The sequence below is a fragment of the Typopeltis vanoorti genome, chromosome 21 (assembly GCF_054136105.1).
Source record: "Typopeltis vanoorti isolate ZY-2024b chromosome 21, IOZ_Tvanoo_1.0, whole genome shotgun sequence".
Taxonomy (NCBI): domain Eukaryota; kingdom Metazoa; phylum Arthropoda; class Arachnida; order Uropygi; family Thelyphonidae; genus Typopeltis; species Typopeltis vanoorti.
The window spans coordinates 73,042,286-73,063,766 of NC_143569.1; the positions used below are offsets into that span (position 1 = coordinate 73,042,286).

The following is a 21,481-nucleotide window of genomic DNA, read 5'->3' on the forward strand; positions in this document are numbered from 1 at the left end:
CCTAGATAAGATTCAAACTCAGGTGTTTCCAAACAAAAGGTTTTGTCTATACTGACTAAGCAATGAGACTTTATAAATAATAATAATTAATAATAATATTTCACCATTTCGAAATATATGACTGAATAAATTCATAATATGATTTAAGATGTAGCCTATCACCCTTATCAGATTGCTTTTAATTCTTTTGCAGAATATCCTGATCTTAGTCCTGAAGTAATGAGAAAGTCTTATGTTCATTGCTGGTTAGAGAATCCAACAAAAGACAAACCCTGTTATTTTGATGTAGCATGGCTAGGAGAAGAATGTACTGAGATTAATAATTTTGGATATGTTTTAAAAAATAATACCTTTAATCCTTGTGTCCTTCTAAGGATTGAAAAGGTAAGCCAAGTACCACTTTTAAAGATAAGGAGAGATTCCATGACCACCTAGAATAAGTTGTTTTGAGTTCCTCTGTATCTAAATAAAACTAAGATATGTATGTTACTGCTAAAATAAGTGTAACGTCTTAAAAATTTCATTCTTTTTATATCCCAGAGATCTGTGACCTATAATTTTCTCATTTTACATTTTATTATTATGATTGTCATTATTATTAATATTATTATTATTAAACAAGGCCTCATGGAGTCAAAGACTCATCTGGGAGGTACTTTTATCAGACACACATCTCATCATACCATATCTTAAACACACTCAAACTCCTTGCAGACACCACACTCTCAGGCAAGGCATTCCAATCATTCACAACTCTGCATAAAAAAAACCTGCCTCTCACTCCCCTACTCACACCCTCTTTATACAGTTTCCAGGGATGACCTCTGGTTCTCCCCTGATCTCCCACTATTCTCTGTAGAACTTCTCCACCATTGATCTTATAACAACCCCTTACCAACTTGTAGATCTCTATCATATCTCCCCTCTTCCTTCTCTCCATTGAGAAGATGCAAATTACATCTTCTCAATCTTTCCTCATACTCAACATTCCAGAGGTCAGAAACTACCTTAGTCAGTCGCCTTTGGACCCTTTCCAACATCTCTTCATCCTTCTGAAAACCCGTTGACCAAATCTGGGCACAACAGTCCATGTGTGGCCTAATCAAAGCCTTATACAACGGAACAAGAATCTCCCTACTTCTACACATCAGTGTCCTCTGCATCATTCCCAGAAGTCTTTGTGTTGTCTTCACAATTTTGGCGATGTGTCCCCTAAATTTTAGATCCTTATCCACTATCACCCCCAGATCTCTTATTTCCTCTACTTCCAACAATATATTCTCACCAAGCATAAATTCTGCATCCTATCTTTGTTTTCCAAATTTTAAAACCTTACATTTTGCAACATTGAACTTGCATCCCCATTTGCTTGCCCAATCACTCAATTTATTCAAGTCTTCTTACAAGGCCACAACATCTTCACCACTCTTTATGGTTCTTCCCAACTTTGCATCATCTGCAAACAACTGAATATCTCCATCCAAATCTTCGCCAATATCATTAATATACAAGTTAAATAGTAATGGCCCTAAAACAGACCCCTGAGGCACTCCACTAGTGACTTTCCTTTTCCTGGGTATCGCACCCCATACACAACTTGTTGATACCTATCAGATAGCCAGTCTCCAATCCAATGCACCAATCTAATATCCAACCCTAGCTGCTCTAGTTTGACTGTCAACCTTTCATGAGGCACTCATCAAAAGCTTTTGCAAAATCCATGTATATTACTGTGTATCCTTTTCGTCTGTCCAAGGAAGCAGTCACTTTATTGTAATAAGTAAGTAGATTACTAAAACATGACCTCCCTTTAGCAAATCCATGCTGTTCATCAAAGATTATACCATTGTTGTCAACCCAACTCTGGATCCTAGTTCTCACAAGCTTCTCCAACAACTTAACCACAACACCTGACACAGAGATAGGCCTATAGTTTGATGCTTGAGTTCGATCACCTCCTTTATGAAGTGGCACAATCTTGCCCTCCTTCCACTCTTTAGGCACTTGACCAAGTGCAAGACTCATATTAAAAAAATATGTCAAGGCAGGTGTCAACTCTCTGGCACATTCCTTCAGAATACGCAGTGATATATTATTAAGTTCCACAGCCTTGTTTATATGTAGTTTACTCAACTCCCCAAACACCTCTTGCTCACTTACAGTCAGTCTCTCCTCCCCACCATCAACTGCTCTTAATCTCTCCATGAAGTCACATTCACAAGATTGAAAGATCTTTATGAACTGCTCATTAAGTATCTCCACCACACATTCTGTAACAGCTGTCTTTATACCATTTCCTCCAATCAATGTCATCCTTCCACATCACTCCCCTCTCGATCTGATTCATTCTCTCTATCCACTTCTCTACCTTCCAGCAGCAGTCTCTGCAAGCGACTCACACCATAACCACTCAAATGCAGTCCATCACTCCCATACAGCTCACTTCGTCCCTCAAACTCATTCCACACATTAACAAACTGTACTCCCATCTCCTCACACATTTCAGCCAGAATATCATTCATAATCCTTGCTCTCTGCCTCATTTCAACACAATCATACCTAGGCAACACACTGACTACCCTTCTTGTCACACTATTCTCTTTTATCTTTCCAAGAAGTCTCCTGACATTCATTTTGACATGTTCTTTGTTCTCTCTTAAATCATTTGTACCAATTAATACAATTAACTCTTTTGCTCGCTCCCGCCTCATATCCAATGCCTCAATCACTCGACTCATTTTACCGCCTGGAAAACATACCTTGTGCATTTTATCCTCTAGCACACCTTTAATAATGGAGTCGCCATACAACACCGCTCGCTCATCTTTCGTTAACTCTTTCATGCCATAATGATTTATTTTAATAGTTTTGACCTGAATTCTCTTAATTTCATTCTGCATCCATTTCATTTCTTGCCTCATCCAATCCAATTCGCCTTCCGAATCTCGCGACACATTCTCTCTATCATTAAATCTTTCTAACTTTCTAACTCTCGACCCCCTCTTCTCACTTTCCCTCTAATTCATCCTTCTTTGTTTCCGTACTTTCGGTTCAGCATATGTCCAACTTTCACTATCATTCTTCTCACTTTCACTCTCATTTATCTTTCTTTGTTTCCGTACTTTTGGACTAACATGCATCCAACTTTCGCTATCATTCTTCTCACTTTTACTGTCATTCATCTTTCTTTGTTTCAGTACTTTCGGTCCAACATGCATCCAACTTTCGCCATCATTCATTCTTTTTTTGTTATCATTTATTCTTTCGATTTTTTTCACTTGCGATTTCTGCATCACGGCATTTCTACTTTCATTCGTTCTCTCAATTTCGTTTCTTTCCGCCTCACTTTCGTCCCTTTTAACATCCGTTACGGTTTTCAAATTGCTCTTTTTTTTTCCCTGATTTTTTAACATTTTTTCGCCTCTCTTTCCACCATCCTTCTCTTTCAAACGTGCACTCGCGACACAATCGGTACTAACACTTTCTGTCACCAATTTCATATTTGTATTCATCAGTTCCTCGTTCAGGTCACACTTCGCACACACCCTTCTTCCATCCGCACTAAACATCCAGAAATCATTTATGTAATCGAAGGAATACATATAACAGACCTCACACTTAACGAAACGACTGAAATCTAAATTAAAATCATGGAATGACAATGCCGCCGCCATTTTAATCCTCTCTGCAGGTTACTAGGTCTAATAATAACGATTTCGTAATTTAGTTTCGGCAAGAAAAATCCCCCACACTAATAATACCGGTAGCGTACAACGTTTACAGCCGCTCTTACTCAAACAATTACACATGTATACTTAATTATTCCTAGTAAAACTTATCTGAATCAGGAGCTCTTCAAATTGCGTCCGCAGCGCTTGGCTCACTAGCACCCTCCGAATTAGACCTGAATTATGATTCAGGTCTCTGTGGAGTCACAAGACTCATTGTGGGAGGCTCAACCTAGAAAGCACCAAGTCGATCATACCACTCCTTGAACTCATTGACTGTGCTCTCACCATTCTATCAGGCAATGCATTCCATAATTCAACCATCCTCCATGCAAAGAAACCACTCCTTACCCTCTTGCTCACAGCTTCCTTTCATAACTTCCAGGGATGACCCCTTGCCCCTCACTTCTTCTGACAATTTCAAGTGAAAGAACTCCCCAGTGTCAACCCTGTAACTGCCTCTCAACATTTTAGAAGTCATGATCATATCACCTCTCCTTCTTCTATCCACCAAACTCTGCATCCCACATTACCTCAGCCGATCCTCATAATTAACATTGTACAGTACTGAAACCATCTTTGTTATCTGCATCTGTACCCTTTCTACAGTTAATTTATCCCCTTCAAATCCTGGGGACCAAATTTGAGAACAATAGTCTAAGTGTGGTATGATCAGGGTCTTATACAAAGGAATGATAACTCTTTTATCTCTGCAAGTCAGCGTCCCTCTTAGTATTGCAGCAATCCTCTCAGTTACCTTCACCACCTTTGCAATATGTTCCCTGAATTTCAAGTTTCTATCAATCACCCCCCCCCCCCCCCCAGATCTCTCGTCTACCCTTACTTCCTCTAGTACAGCTCTTCCAATCAAGTATGCAGCCTCCCATCAAAGTTTGGGAACAATGTATCCCAAACTTCAAGACTTTACATTTTGCTGCATTAAACCGATACCCCCATTCATTTGCCCTTCTGTCCAATTTATTCAAATCCTCTTGCAGGGCTATCACATCTGCATTCCTAATAACCCTTTCTAGGCTTCACATCATCTGCAAACAACTGAATATCCTCCTGCAATCCACTGAAAATGTAATTGATATAAAAGTTAAACAATATAGGTTCCAGTACTGAGCCTAGTGGGTCCCCACTTGTAATCTTCTGCCTCCTTGATACTGCCCCACTATACCTATCAAATAACCAATACCTATCAGATAGCCAATCCTGAATCCAGTTGACTAACCTGACATCTAAACCCATGCGATGCAACTTAAATATCGGCTTATTGTGTGGCATCCTATCAAATGCCTTTGCAAAATCCCAAAAAAAATAGCAGGATGTGCCTTTCCCCTCATCAGCTGCTCTTGTCACGTAATTATAAAAGGCAATCATATTACTAATGCAAAGTGCCCCCTTAACAAATCCATGCTGACTCTTACAGATAACATTACCCTCATCAGCCCAGCACTGTATATGGTTCTTCACTAATTTCTCCAAGATCTTAACAACTACTGATGAAATACAAACAGGTCCATAGTTTGACACTTCGTCAGCTACTACCCTTATGCAGTGGCATTATCTTACCTTCCTTCCATTCCTTGGGTATCTTTCCCATAGCAAGACTTTCATTGAAAAGCCAGGTCACATTCTTTAGCACATTCTTTCAAAATCCATGGCAAAATTCCATCCATTATATTGTCTGATTCTGGTGTGTTTTTGTACCAAGGATAACATTTTACAACATAAGATATAAATTTATATTCTAAATGATTACATTAAAAATTATTAAATGATGCATTTAACAGCTTGCTAATCTCATCAGGTTTGTATTTGAATTATAAATAGAAACCACTAAATCGCATTTTATAATTCATTCTTGTGTACATTTTGAATCTGATGGAATTTTTGATGAATTAGAGCTGGGAAAGTACACCAAGAGACAGTGAAATTGGCTTTACAACTACTGAAATGCTTTTTTTTGAATGACATATCTTAAGTGAAAAAATTAGAAATCTTACTTTGAAGAAAATTTCATCAAAATTTACACATTAATTGGACATGTAAAAGGAAGGTAATCCCAACAGGAGATATTAATTATATGAATGTGGACTGGAATAATATATAGAAACAAGTAGAGTGAATTTGTATTTGTTGAGATACTGAGATATAACTATCTTTCAGCAGATGTGATGGAAGTGTTAAATTGTGAATGAAACTATGTTGTGTAATTTCTTTTTTTTCATTCACATTTAACATTGCTTATTATGTATTAATCATAATTTGTATAAAGATTATTTATTGTTCCTTAATTAAGAATTACTATTTAAATATTTATTCTAAACTTAACCTACTATTAATTTATTAAATAATAATATGTGTAGAAATTTATGATAACTAAAATATATATGTAAAGTAACGAAAAGTGTATTATAAATAATTGTATACGTAATGAAAGAGCTGATTAAGTAGCTCAAATATTCTGTTTATTCTTATTTGTGAAAATTTAATGTTATGTAATCACTTATGTAAGAGTAGAGCGTTGTATTACATTAGCGAAATGTTTACGTTCATGCGTTGTCATGGAGACGCATGAAATAAACAAGCACGAGTCGAAGAGTGCGTGACCTTGGAACCAGAAAGGAGAAAGGAGGCAATAAGAATTTGAATGAGAGAAAAGGGAAGAGTTTTGCGGAGCCTGAAGGAAAGTAGGATATAAGCAAGGAAGTGAAAGAAAAATTATAAATTCTTTAGGGCAGAAGTTCAAGAGAATAGTGTTTAGAAGTGAGCAGAAAACGTAGCGAAACTTATACTCAGCTGCAAGTGAAATCAACTGTTGTTATAGAGGAAAAATTGATCTCGTAATCGGATAAATAAAGAACTGGACATTCAATGGGAAATTCTGATTAGTTCCAGTTAATCTTGGATTACGTCTTAATTCTGTGTTGCCCTGAGAAGAATTATAATGAATTTATCTAGTTGCAGAAAAGTAAACAAGGAAGGATATCAGTACCATATTGCTGTTGTTTAGAGTAGTGAAGCACGATTAACAATAGTTCAGTTAAAGCGTTGAAGAATTTTATTAAATGTGTTCCGCTAGCTCAAATAAGTTAATTCATAAGTGTGCTCGCAATAAATTGATGTATTGAAGATTGTATCTGGTAAGAGTAGTCGTACATGTTTATTTATTCTAACATTAACTATAGCGTATCTTCGAAGTTCAAGGTCCGAAATAAGATTGCTTGGAATATTGTCTACCTCGATTAGTGCCTGCTGTGAATTTAAACATTAAGTACTACTGATAGATGTGTGTAAACTGATCAAATGAGAAGTTTTGTTTTATTAACTTGAGTTAAGAGAATTTATAGTTTTGAAGCAGTGAATTGTATGTTAAAGTTTAGAACATTGAATTGGAATGAGTGACTTAGCAAGATGTATTAAGTTATTTGTATTATTTCATTTAAAAGTAGAATTCATGTATTTGCTATATATCGTATATTAAATGTTTTATTTTGTTAATCTAAATGTTGTGTTTGTCTGAACTCCCCTTTATTGCACCGTTCATAAAAAATTCGAATCTTGCGGGTGCCCCAAGTAGGATAATAATAAATGATTCGGCCTAATGAGAAGACTGCTAACTTAATTAAGAATTGATCCTACTATTTTATATAGACTAATCTAAAAATAGGGTGGCGCAGTATAATTATAAATTTCCCTACTTTTGGATCGGTGATCAATTCGCAATTAGTTATTTTATTTATAAGAGTGACTTGAACCAAGATGGCAGATTTAGAACATAACATGAAAATAGAATGTCACGACAGAAGCATTGTAAGGTTTTAGGGTGTTGGAATTGGTAGTATCATTACAGGATGAATTATTAATGAGATATCAATAATACTGCCAGTTGGTGGAAGTGATTAAGATCTACTGGTTTGGTAGATAGTAAGACAGGAAAAGATTACTATTAAGAAAGGATATACAGCATATGGAATTATAAGGCAGGTGATTATAAGAAGATCAATAGCCAGCTAGCATTGATATTGTGGATTGATAAGCAGTGTAGAAAAGAAGTTGTAGTTGACAGAGTATATGATCATTAATTAGGAAACATCTTACACAAGGAGATGAGTTGAATATGAGAGGGGAAGACCATCTCTAGAATGATACACACTGATAATCACTTTATTGGTGTGTATCATACTGGGGTAAATGATGCTGTGCAACATATAGAAGGGAGGCAAATAATAGGGAGTTTAGATGCTAAAAAATCCAGAGATGTATAAACTGTTGATGGAGTTAGAAGTTAATAAGGTTGTGGAAATTTTTATTACTTAACACCTCCAGGGAGTCCAAAGACTCATTGAGGGAGGGTACCTACTTTACAACTCTCCGTCTCCACCACTCCATCAACTGCAACTTCCTTCATCATCTACACCAATGCCATCTACTGCCGACTACCACCACTAGTATTTTCAGAGACAATCACAAACATCCATGCCCAGGGCGGGATTCGAACTCGCAGCCTTTTGGCTGGAGAGCGGATATGCTAACCATTCGGCCAACCAGGCTGGAAATTTATATTATTCTTTCTACTGTCTACTACTACTCTTGAGTGGCTCGCCCTTTGCTATAGGCACATCACCATCTTGGCTGTGTGCGTGCTACTGTCGTAGGTCGCTACATCGACGAGACAAAAGTCTTAATCTCCTCCATCCTACTAGAGGGCCTCACCTTGAGAAATGAATGATATATATATATAACCACATATTTTTAAGGAATGCACAAAAGAATTAGCTATTCTCTTGATCTGTTATTTAATGAAAGTCTTGCAATTGGGAAAGCTTCCTAAGAAGTAAAAAGAAGGCAAAAACAGTACAATTCTAAAAGCATGATTCTAGGACAGAAGTTTCCATTTATTGACTAGTCTATATATCTGCAATTGTATTCAAGGTGTAGGAGAGAGAGTGTGTTGGCTAGAAATAAAATAAAGGATTGAGTCAATACTTAGGATTCTTCATAATGGATAGAACGGGTCTGCAAAAGGTTGGTCTGTTCTTGGGCTTCTGCTGTTTAACTTATTTCATAATGATATTTCACATGGATTAACTCGGGCTCTTCAGTTGTTTACTGATGATGAAAAGTTAGAAAAAATTATAAGGAGAAGCATTGGTGATGTTACTTCCTTTCAGGAAGAGTTGAATGGACATTTAGCATGGCAAATAAGTATGGTTATAGTTTTATATTATTATTATTATTACATGACAGTTCCAAGGACTCATTGTCGGAAAGCACTCTACTCCACTCCACCATACACTCTAACTGTCTCCCTTACTACTTAATTCTCCTACTACACACGACTACAATCAACTCCCTCTACTGCCCATCACCACCACCACCACCAAGAACAGTATTTTTTGTCTGAAAATTGAGTGTGTTCTAATGGCTGATTTGCCTGTATGTGGGATGAAAAACCTCAGTTTCCAGGAGAAAAACCCTTCTATCCCTGTATAAGATTGGCTAACTCACCTTCAAATGAAAAAGCCTGTATAAAGGAATATACACTGGCAAGTGGGGATAAGGAGGTGATTGTACCAAAGTATAATGCATTGGTCGGACTTATCATGGACTGTTATGCTCAGATTTGGCCACCTAAATTTTATTCCAGAGATGAGTGACCAAGGCAATATCAAGACTCTGACATGTTGGTTATGAAGAAAGGTTGACAAAATGTAAATTGAAGAGTTTGGTAGATATGCATTAATATTTGCATTAATATGTTTGGTAGAAATGTTTAAGTTAGTGAGGGGATTTTATCAGATTAATATAAAGGGATTTTAAAAAGTGGCCAGGCTGGTTGGCTGAGCAGTTAGCCTATCCATTTCCCAATCCACAGGCTGTGGGTTTGAATCCTGCCATAGGTGTGGATGTTTGTGATTGCCTTTAGGTGGGAGATAAATTTCATCTTGTGTGTGACTACCATCTAACTTAATGGAGGCCTGAAGTGGCTTGATAAAGTTCCATATTTTATCTCTAAAGGCAGGGTCTCTGGATTATGTAAAAATAAATAAAAATACTCAACATATATATTATATAAAAATCAATTTAAAAAAATGGAAAAAATCTGTAGCCGCCCATGGTACTAATGTACTATAGTTTTACAACTACTCATTTCTGGTAGGCACATTAAGAAAATAAATAAATAAAATAAAAGAGAGTTGAATATGAGAGGGGAAGACCATTTCTAGAAGTTGTAAAGATGTGGTGTGAGTAAATATTTTATGCAGAGAGCTATAGGTCAGTGGAATGCATTACTAGAATGAATTGTGAATGTTGGGAGTGTTGAGGAGTTTAAGGTTCTATATTTTATTTATTCGTGTGGGGTTACCCCTGTTCCTCAGGACTGGTTCAGCCCTCCTAATGAGGGATTAAGTACTATATCTATGACTGTAGCCTGTGTGTTCAAGGGGCTGGTTTGCCTGCTTGTGGGATGAAAAACCTCAGATAAACTGGGGAGAAAAACCCTGCTGTCCACACCCAGGACCGGCTAACTTGGCTATGGCTGAGAAAGATCCTTAAGCTCCTCGTGTCGGCGACAGGAATCAAACCTAGGACATTCCTTCCCCAGGCATGTGGTTGCAAAGCACATAGCCACTAGGCTAACCATGCAGAAAAGGTTCTATATGATAAATATGTTGTTAACTGACATATTTATCAGTTATCATGGGAAGTCCACTCATGTGGACTTCCCATGATAAGTTTGCTGACTCTGTGGTGTTTGATGTGATAGTAACAATAATAATAATTATTATTATATTTATTATCAAAACCTTATTCTCATTATCACACCACACCTTCAACTGGTTTGGTGTTTCTGCATTCACCACAATCTCAGGCAGTACATTCCACTAACTCATTATAGTCTCAAAGCAGAAATCTTGCTCCTCACTCTCTTGTTCAAACTATCCTTATATAACATTCAGGGATAATCTCTTGTTCTCTCTCTCTCTCTCTCTCCACTCTATGAAAAATGTCTTATGCATTAATCTGGTAGAATTCTCCTTACAACTTATGTCTTAATCATGTCATCTCTGCTCCTCTCCACTATCTTGGATGTGAGGAAACTTTATAAAGGCTTTTCCTTCTTGGAAACTTGGAGTTTTCATCCTGCAAACAAGGCAAATTGGTCAGAAAAAACAAATTAACAAAAATAACATGCCAACCTCATGTGGTCTTATAAGACCTTGTACAGTGGAACAATAATCTTCTTATTTCTATGTCATGGTCTTTCTCCTTCTCATCGTCAATGTTGTAATCCAGTAGCCTTGCAGCTCTTGAACTGTGGTCCCCATAATTCAGGTCCTTGTTTATCACCACTTCCAAGGCATTCATTTCTTCCAGCTCCTTTAGTAATTATCAGCAATCATTTGCAAAATCTTTCAAAATTGATCCATGGTGAGTCTTGAGATGGTTGATTAGGCTGAGATGTTATCTATATGAATTCCACAATGGTTGCATGTTAGGAGGAAGGGACTGCTAGTCAAGAAGCATTTCTCTGTACAATTGATATTTTTTTTTATTCTTCTCAGTCTTTGTCACACTGCACAGTTTCAAAGTAATAATAATGATAATAAGCGTCACTAGTATCGCCAATGAAAGTAGCGGTAGATTTGAGCTGTGCTAAAAAAAGTGTTTTTAATTAGTGTATAGTGTGGCTTTTTTTGTTGCAAATTGTTCTGCATTTTTTCAGTTTGGATACAAGTGTCCTACAGTGGTGTTGTTGAAATTTTTTGTTGTTTATATTGTGTTTTGCTACTTGTTTGTTGTATTGCTTCAATTTCTGAAGATGGTGTCCATAAAGAAATGTAAGTCAGCAGCACAGAAGGCTTCTTATGAAAATCTGGCTCTGTCTTGGATTTTTCGTAGTGGATGCATTGTAAAAACTGCTATATGTATGCACCGAAAAATGTGAAAGATTTGTAGACTGTTTGGGTAAATGAGAAGGAAAGCATTAATACATGTGAAAAGTGTCTGGATAGATTAGAGCATTTAGAAATGGAAGCAAATGTCAGGACCATAGTAAAAAGCTTCAGCAGGAGTTAGTGAAAATGAAAAGTGAAATGAAACATCTGGAAGAGGATATTAAACAAATAAAGAAGAGATTGGCTGATGATAAGAAGAAGGAAGAAGTTAATATTATAAAGAATCAAAGGATAGTCGTATATCAGTGTATGGGGAACTCGATCATCAGAGGTGTGATTACTAATAAAGTCACAAAACCTGCTTTCCTGGTGGAACAATGAAGCAAATAACTGATGCGTTGCAGAAAAGGAAATACTGCGTGTCAAATTAATGGTAGTCATGGGCACAAATTACTTGGTTGGGGAGAAAAAAAAAGTTGATAGAAACTTGAGGAAGTTGTTGCAGCAAGTAAAGAAGAATAGTGTTGTTGGAAAAGTTGTTGGCATGTTGCCTAGATATGATAACAGTGAATTGAGAAGGAGAGCAGAGATAATGAATAGTAAAATGGCTGAGTTGTGTGAGGCAAAGGGGTGGTTCAATTTATAAATCTGTGGAGTGAATTTGAAGGGAAGTTGGAATGGTATAAAGCTGATGGATTACATTTGAATGGGTTTTGTATTGGGCATTTAGAAATGCTGTTGTTTTCTGAGAAGGCACAGAGTCAAGAATGTAGCAAATGATCTGAGTCTACCTGTGAAACAGGATAGCACAAATCAACAGATTGTACAGCAGTAGGAAGATGGATATGAGGTTGAAGATATGGTTGCAGCAGCACAAGATGATGGAATGCATAAAAGTGAGGATGAGACAGGTAGGAATGGAAATCAGAGTCAGGATCAGGGAAACGGGAGTGGTCCTGAAAAGGGGAGAGAGGTGTAGTATAGCAACCAGAATAGAGAATGTTGGTGTTGGTAGAATGGCTTCAAACACACAGTGATTGTTGTTTATACACAAATGTAAGGAGTATTCAAAACAAGAGAGCTGAGTTTGTTGAATTGAATGAAATGGTATGCCCAAAGGTAATTGAAATAACTGAAACTTGATTGTCTGAGGAGGATGTGATGTCAGGAATAGAATTTCAAGGATATATAATTTTCTGGAAGGATAGAAATGTGAAAACAGGTGAGGGAGTGCTGTTAATAATTTCAGAATTGTATCTGCAAAGTGTGGAAATTGGTAGTGCACACACAGATTTTGAATCTGTATGGTGCGAAGTTGAAATAAACAGGTTAGTATATCTGATAGGGTGCTGTTATAGGCCAGGGAATGCAGAGAATACTGATTGTGAAATGTTTAGGCAAATTAGTTGGGCATGTAAAAAGAAGGTGATCCTGATGGGAGACTTGAATTACAGGAATATAGACTGGAAGGAGGAGATAATATGTGGGAATAAGGAAAGCAAGTTTGTGGAATTTCTGAGAGATAAGTATCTTAAGCAGCATGTGATTGAAGCAACCAAAGGCTTTAATGTTTTGGATTTGGTGATAACTTCACAAGATGTAGTTGTTAATGAAGTGTTTACACTGCCATCGGTTGATGAGAGTGATCATGAGGTATTTGTTTGGGAAGTGATGAAACAAGAGAAGGTCATTGTCAAAAAGTGGATACATGTGGAAGTATAAAGCAAGTGATTATAGGAAGCTCTGTAGTCACTTAGTGTCAGTACATTGGGTAGATGAGCTGAACAGAAAAGATGTCGATAATGCATGGAAACTCACAAGGCAGTGTATGACTGCATACCAGGGGTTAAGTGAGTAAATCGAGTAGGAGTGAAATGGATGAACAGTGAAATCAAGCAAGCTGTGCTTGAAAAGAAAATGTTATGGAGGAGGCAGTTGGTGGTGATCAGATCCATGAAGAGTATAAAGTTCAGACTAGAAAGGTGACAAGCATGGTAAAGAAAGAAAAGGTGCAGTATGAGAGGTGATTGTCTGGTCAGGCCAAGGTTAACTCCAGGGAATTTTTCTGCTACATGACAATTATTATTATTATTATTTGACACCTCCAGGGAGTCCATGGACTCATCAAGGGAGGGCACCTGCTCTACAACTCTGTCTCCACCAACTCAATCCACCAACTGACCGCAACTACACCAACACCATCTACCGCTGGTATTTCCACAGACAATCACAAACATCCATGCCCACGACAGGATTCGAACTCGAGGAAGAATAATTATGGCAGATTAACACTGGTGGATAGTTATGGCAGCAGACTAACAGCTGCAAAGGATATAGTGGAATTATTGAAAGCACTTTATCAGCATATATCACACACACACACACATACATTTGATGTCCGCAGATGCCGTATGGTCACTGCTGTATACCTCACATGGTTTTGGCAATGATGTCTTCTGCTAGAATAAGTGGTAAGGTCATAGATTCCCTTTCCACACAAAGTTTGTAGGACAATGACAAGCATCCATGCCCACGGCGGGATTCAAACCCGCAGCCTCTTGGCTTGAGAGCAGACACGCTAACCACTCTGCCAACCAGGCCGGCCAGCATATATCATACTAGTGTAAATGATCCAGTGCAATATATAGAAGAGAGCAAGTATTAGGAGAATTGGAAATGAAAGAAACAGAGGTATATCAGATGTTGGTTATGTTAGATGTGAATAATGTTGTGGGAATAGATGACATATCACCACGTATTCTTAAGGAATGTGCACCACAGTTGGCTATGCTCTTGACCTGGTTATTTAGTGAAAGTCTTGAAGTGGGTGGGGTTCCTAAGGGGTAGAAAGAAGGCAAAATAGTACCACTGTACAAGCATGGTTGTGGAGTGGTATTATTGGTTGTGGACATAGCATTCTTTATGATGGTCAGAATGGATTTATAAAGGGTAGGTCCTGTTTTAGTAATTTACTTGCATTTTATGATAAGGTGACAAGTGCATTAGATAAGGGAGAATCATATACAGTGATATTCTTAGACTTTGCAAATGCATTTGATAGATTATTATTATTATTATTATTATTATTATTATTATTATTATTATTATTATTATTATTACGGGTATCTCCATGGAGTCAGTAGACTCATCGCGGGAGACCCAAACTAGCAAAACAATATCTGTCATATCTCTTCTTGAATTCATTTACAGATGAAGAGCTCACAACAAAGTCAGGCAATGAATTCCACTCATTCACCACCCTCCAGGCAAAAAACCTTGTTCTGACACCTTTGTTAACCACACTCTTCTTTAATTTCCAGAGATGACCTCTTGTTCTTCCATCACTATCACACAGCTGAAACATTTCCCCTGCATCAATCCTATAAAAACCTTTTAGTAATTTGAATGTTTCTATCATATCCCCTCTTCTTCGCCTATCAACCAATCTCTGCAATCCACAAGCTCTCAATCTATCAATGTAGGGAGCATTTTTTATATCACTCACCAACTTGGTCACTCTTCTCTGAACCCTCTCCACAGCCTCCTCATCTCCAAGGAATCCAGGTGACCAGACCTGAGCACAGTAATCCAAATGTGGAAGTATCAATGCTTTATAAAGGGGAATAATAACCTCTTTATCTCTGGATGTCAGTGTGTTCCTCAACAACCAAGTAATCCTATGTGCAATCTTGGACACCTTAGCAATGTGTCCTCTGAACTTCATCTCCTTATCTACCAATACCCCTAAGTCCCTAGCCTCATCAATCTCTTGGAGTACCTTTCCATCGATGTAGTACACAGCTGGTAATCTTTTAATCCCAAAATGCAAGACTTTACACTTTTCCACATTGAACTGACATCCATTTTCTTTTGCCCATTTTACCAGCTTATTTAAATCCTCCTGCAAACTTTCAACATCAGCTTGATTTTTTATTGCACTACACAACTTTGCATCATCAGCAAACAACTGAATATCTCCCTTTAAGCCGTTTCCTATATCATTTATATACAAATTAAACAACATTGGCCCAAGCACAGAGCCCTGAGGCACACCACTGGTCACCTGCCTCATTCTGGACTCGGCTCCTCCATACACCACCTTATGGTATCTCTCCCTGAGCCATTCTCCTATCCATATCACCAATTTAATATCCATTCCCATCTGCTCCAATTTGAGTAACAGTGTTCTATGGGGTATCCTGTCAAAAGCCTTAGCAAAATCCAGAAGTACCACTGTGTAGCCAGTTCCTTTGTCCAACTCTGATGTTATTCTATTATGGATAGTTAATAGATTGCTAAGGCAGGATCTACCTTTAACAAAACCATGTTGGCCTCTATAGAGTATCATATCCTGATCCACCCATTCTTGAATTTTGTCTTTAACCAACTTTTCCAATACTTTTACCACTACTCCTGAGATGGTGATTGGTCTGTAATTCAATACTGCAGTTTTAGAGCCACCCTTATGCAAAGGAACCACTTTGCCTAACTTCCACTCTCTAGGGACCATACCAGAGTTCAAACTTAAATTAAATATCCAGGTAAGAGGGGTTGACAATTCATTTGCACATTCACGCAACACCCGAGCTGATATTCCATCTAAGCCTACCGCAGTGTTTGCATTTAAGTTTCGCAATATATTTAATACCTCTGATTCTTTAGCTTCAATTCTCACATTAGGTATTGCTATAGGTATAGAGATATCCTCACTTGGGTGATAGACTTTTGAGAAGTGATCACTCAGTAACTCGACTATTACATCTGATTTTGTCACCTCAATACCATCAGCACCCACTAAGGTTATCCTTCCGAAGTCATTCTTCCTCTTACTTGCCACATAGCGGAAGAACTCTTTGGGATTACCCTTGATCTCTTTGGCTAAGGTCTTCTCATAATCTGATTTAGCTTTTCTTACTATGCTGGTAACCTTCCTAGCTTGAGCCTTGTACTGCTCATGGGTGTCCTGATCGCCCTTCTCCTTGTAAATTCTCCATAACATTTTCTTTTTTTGTAGTTCAAGCTTGATACTACTGCTCATCCATCTAATGCCTGCCTTGTTTGACCTCCTGACCATGGGGACACAATCTGATATTGCTTTCCTCAGATACCCGCTGATTTTATCCCAAGCACTGCTAACATCTTTCCCTTGCAATATGTTCTGCCATGGGATGGCTGCAAGCTCACTCCGAAGCTTGTTATAATTGCCTAACCTGTAGTTTCGTACATACCCCTTCTTAATAGAAAAATCCACAGATTTTGCAACCTCCCAAGTCAATACCACATGATCGCTTTCACCAACTGGAGGTAACGAGGTCACCTTACTTAAGCATATAACCTCTGAACCAATAACCAGGTCCAACACTCTCACACCACGTGTCCCTTCAGTTACGTGCTGTTTCAAGTAATTATCTCGTAGCAGATGTATGAACTCCATTTCCTTTTTGCTACGTGATATTTCCTCCTTCCAATTGATATCACCATAATTAAAATCCCCCATAATAATCACTAAGCCTTCACTCATTGCACTAAGTTGCTGATGCATGAATTCAATATCTCCCCCTGTACTCCCTGGCCTATAGCAGCATCCAACTGTATATTTGGTTGCGTTGGTCACTATTTCGCACCAGACTGCCTCAAATGAACTCTCATTCACATGTCTATCATCAAGATATACTACTTTCTTTGGCTGCAACACATCAGCTATCATCAACAGTACTCCTCCTCCTGTTCTATCTTCTCTATCCTCCCTGAAAATACTGTACCCATCACATTCAATTCCAGTGACCACATCTTCTGCTGACAGCCAAGTTTCACTAATGCCTACAACTTTTGGTGAGATTTCACTGACTAATGCCAAAAATTCTTCTCTCTTATTTCTAATGCTTCTAGCATTGGTATACAAAAATTGCAGATTCCCTCTAGATCTTGTACCGGCTTTAGAACTGATATATAAGTCACTAACTACCGTAGTCCTATGCCGATTTTTTTCCCCTCTCTTCTGCAATTTATTCTGCCTATAAGGATCAATAAATACACAATCAGTGCTAAAGTTTCTCTCTCTTACACTCAACCTTTTCAATATTAGTTTCCCTGCCCAATAACTTCAACCTGTTCAGAAAACAATAAATTCTTCAATCTCTTATGTCCTTCCATGTTAAGATGCAGTCCATCTCTAGCATACAACTGCCTTTTTCCTTCAAACACACTCCAAACATCAACAAACTCCAGACCTCTTTTTCTGCACATTCTTGCAATCATATCATTCATTATCATTGCTCGTCTACTTAACTCGTAATTGTCAAAACGAGGCAGCACACACACTATTCTCCCATTGACACTTTTCCTCTTCACAATATCTAATAATGTTCTTAAATCTTTTCCTACCCGATTTATACTACCTCTCAGGTCATTCGTACCCACCATAACTATCATCTTGTCTGTTTCATGCCCTCTCTTTATTGCTAAAGCCACTCTTTCTATTGTACCATCAGCCAAGCACTCCTCATGCATACCACTCTCCATACCCTTAATCATAGAATCACCATATATTTTACCACTATTAACTTCATTCAAGTTCACACTCATGGACTCATTCTCTACACTATTCAGCATGACTCTCCCAGCTTCATTACTCAACTCTCTATTACTTACCCCCCCACTCTCACTACATCTCATTTCTTCTTGGCTACTTGTGGTTTTATTATGTTGACTCCCAATCACTCCCATACTATTTATTACTGAATCATTCACCAAAGACTCACCCATATGTAATCCTGTTCTAGTTACTTCAGCTAAAGTAATCTCTATAGTCCTAATTTCTCTGTTTAACACATTAAACTCAGCTTTAACTTCCAGTATCTCCTTACCGATCACTTCCACTTCCTCATGAAGAAGATGAAGGTCATTTTTCATTTTCATAAACTCCCGGATATAGTGGAATTATTGAAAGGAGATTACCACATTATAAGTTGGTGTACAAGCTGCAATGGATGAAAATAGATAGTATATTGATTAGATGGATCAAAGATTGGCTCTCTGAAAGATACCAGTTGGTTGTGTATCATGGAGCAGTGTCTCAAAAAAAGGAGGGTAACCAGTGGCATGCCCCCAAGGTTCTGTTCTTGTGCTCCTGCTGTTTAATTTGTTTGTAAACAAGATATCGTGTGGATTGACTGGGAATCTTCAGTTATTTGCTGAATATTCAAAGTTGGGAAGAATTATAAGTAGCACTGCTAATGTTAATTCCCTTCAGGAAGATTTGAATAGACTTTTACTTAGACAAAAGAGTGGGGTTGTAGTTTTAATATCGATAAGTGCAAGGTGTTGCATTTTGGAGTGCAGAAATATAAACCTGTGTATTATATTGATGGTGCTGTACTTCAGGAAGTGCATGAGATTAAAGATTTGGGAGCGATTGTTGACAGTAGACTGAAGTTTAGAGGGCATATTGCTAGTGTTGCAAAGGTTACGCATTGTAGTGCTGCTATGATAAGAAGTACTCTAACATGAAGGATAAGGAAGTGGTTGTGCCACTGTATAAGGCACTGGTCAAACTACACTTGGACTATTGTGCTCAGATCTGTTCGCCTGGTTTTCAGTGTGATCTGGAGACATCGGAGAGGGTTCAGAGGCAAGTGACTAAAACAATGTCAGGACTTTGGAATGCTGGCTATGGAGAGAAGTTGAAGAAATATGGATTGCAGAGTTAGATGGATAGGATGAAGAGAGGTGATATGATAGAGACATTTAAGTTAGTGAGAGGATTTTATCAGATTAATCCAGAGGGGATTATAAAAAGAGTAGAATGTGAGAGGGGAAGAACCAGAGGTTATTCTGGGAAGGCATGTAAAAGTGTGGTGAAGAAAGGGTGTGAGGAATAGATTTTTTACATGGAGAATTGTCAGTGAATGGAATGCATTACCAGAATGTGTTGTTAAGGATTTTAAGATTCCATATGATAAATATGTTGTCAGTTGAATGAACCTCCCACAATGAGCCTGTTGACTCCATGGAGGGCATAATAATAATAAATAATGTTCATCTGGAAGCTGCCCTGAAATGTTCCTTTAGATCTCTGGTAAAACAGTATACCTATACATGCTGATGGGCCTTATCTGGTGCCATGTAGAGTTGATGTGGTATGTGGTGGGTACACACCACATGGCATTTGACATGGTAGTGGGTTTTTGTTTTTCCTGCAGTTGTGTTTCTGCTGAGGTTTAGTACAGTGTTTAAGGTGGAGCAAAGATATAAGTTTTTTGAGCTTCGTGAGAGAGTGATCTTTGTAAGTCATTCATGAGTTTTTGGAACCCTAGGATACTGAACCAATGAAATCCTCAATAAAGGTCAAAACTGAAATAGGTACTGACTCTTTCCATAATGTTCTAGCATTATGGGATACTGAGGCAATTTATGTGAAATCAGCAGTTTCTGTATACAAGTAGATCAGTTGTGAAGATACTTCACATGCAAACTTTGTTTTCTTATGGTTGGGTAAAGGATTAAAAGGAATAATTTCTTCTCAAGTATAATATACTAAGATTTCAAAATACATTTTTATTACTCAAATTTAGAGAAACAGAAAGTTTAGCACAATGAAGCATTTTGTTGTCTTACTTAATTTCTTTCCTTTTTTTCCTCAATAATATTAAATTTGCTGCACTTTCTCTCTCAATATATATATATGAAAAACCTTTAATGACTAATACCGAGGTTTTAATTAAAGGTTTTTCATAATATTCCAACAGAGTAAAAATGAATTCCGTAACTATTAATATATGTTAAAGATACCAAGTTATTTTAAACCTAGTTTTTACTCCATTTCCCAAGTAAGCAAACAGACAAATAAGTCAAGTTTGCGCCTGCATGTAATTCAGGTCTAACTGACCCGTAAAGTAGTAAACTTTACCATGAGTTGCCTGGACTTGTACTACTTTACAGATCAGTTAGACTTGCATTACATGCAGGCGCAAACTTGACTTATTTGTCTGTTTGCTTACTTGGGAAATGGAGTAAAAACCAGGTTTAAAATAACTTGGTATCTTTAACATATATTATACCCAAGGTAAAAAACTTTCTATGTATGTATATATATATATATATATATATATATATATATATATATATACACGGTAGCTCTTGTATAATGTGGTTTTGATATAACGCGGTCTACAAATTGTAGTAACTTGAATGCGGTACTTATACAACACGGTTTTGATATAAGACTGTCTACAAACTGTAGTAACCCTTTATCTTTTCATATATTTTTCAACGCGTGACTTAAAAATCAAATTTTATCTTCGTTAAATTTGCTTCTGCCCATATCGTGCATGTAGTTATAAGTAGTGAATTTATATTAGGGGAAATGCTCTTTAGCACACATCAATTGTTTACCGTATAAAGCGTTTATTGTTGAAAATTATCTTCGTTTTCTGCTGGGAAAGCGCATTAAAAATCATAAGTGTGTTAATATCAAGCTGAGCACTTTATTTTTTGGTGAGTTACATACAATATGTAATGTTTTTTTTTTATGTAAAAAAACAGATTTTTATAGTAATGGCCACTTAGAGCACTTTTGCGATATACTCATTTGTTAATAGGGATAAACCCCCACTGTAAACTGCCAAAGTAACAATTGAACAAGACACATTTGGTTTCGATCCGCACATGAGACCCAACCTTCGCAAACTTCTTCATAAGTGCTCTTCAATAGTGAATTAATTGATGGGGAAATAGATTTAAATGAGGAGGAACTGGTATAACTAATAGATGACGTTGAACCAAATGGTGGAGAAAATTCTGCCAAAGATTTTGATTGTGATGAATCTGTTAAAGAATTCA

The 21,481-nt window shown here is 37.4% G+C and overlaps 1 protein-coding gene across 2 annotated transcripts in view; it reads left to right on the forward strand.

The window, feature by feature from the left end:
• Nucleotides 1–21,481, forward strand: part of LOC150094967 (sodium/potassium-transporting ATPase subunit beta-2-like) — a 188,755-nt gene that overhangs the window by 83,566 nt on the left and 83,708 nt on the right. For both annotated transcript variants that reach the window (XM_090411287.1, XM_090411286.1), the window contains exon 5: nucleotides 194–384. In XM_090411287.1, coding sequence (XP_090267413.1) covers nucleotides 194–384 — 191 coding nt within the window. The remainder of the gene's footprint in view (nucleotides 1–193; nucleotides 385–21,481) is intronic.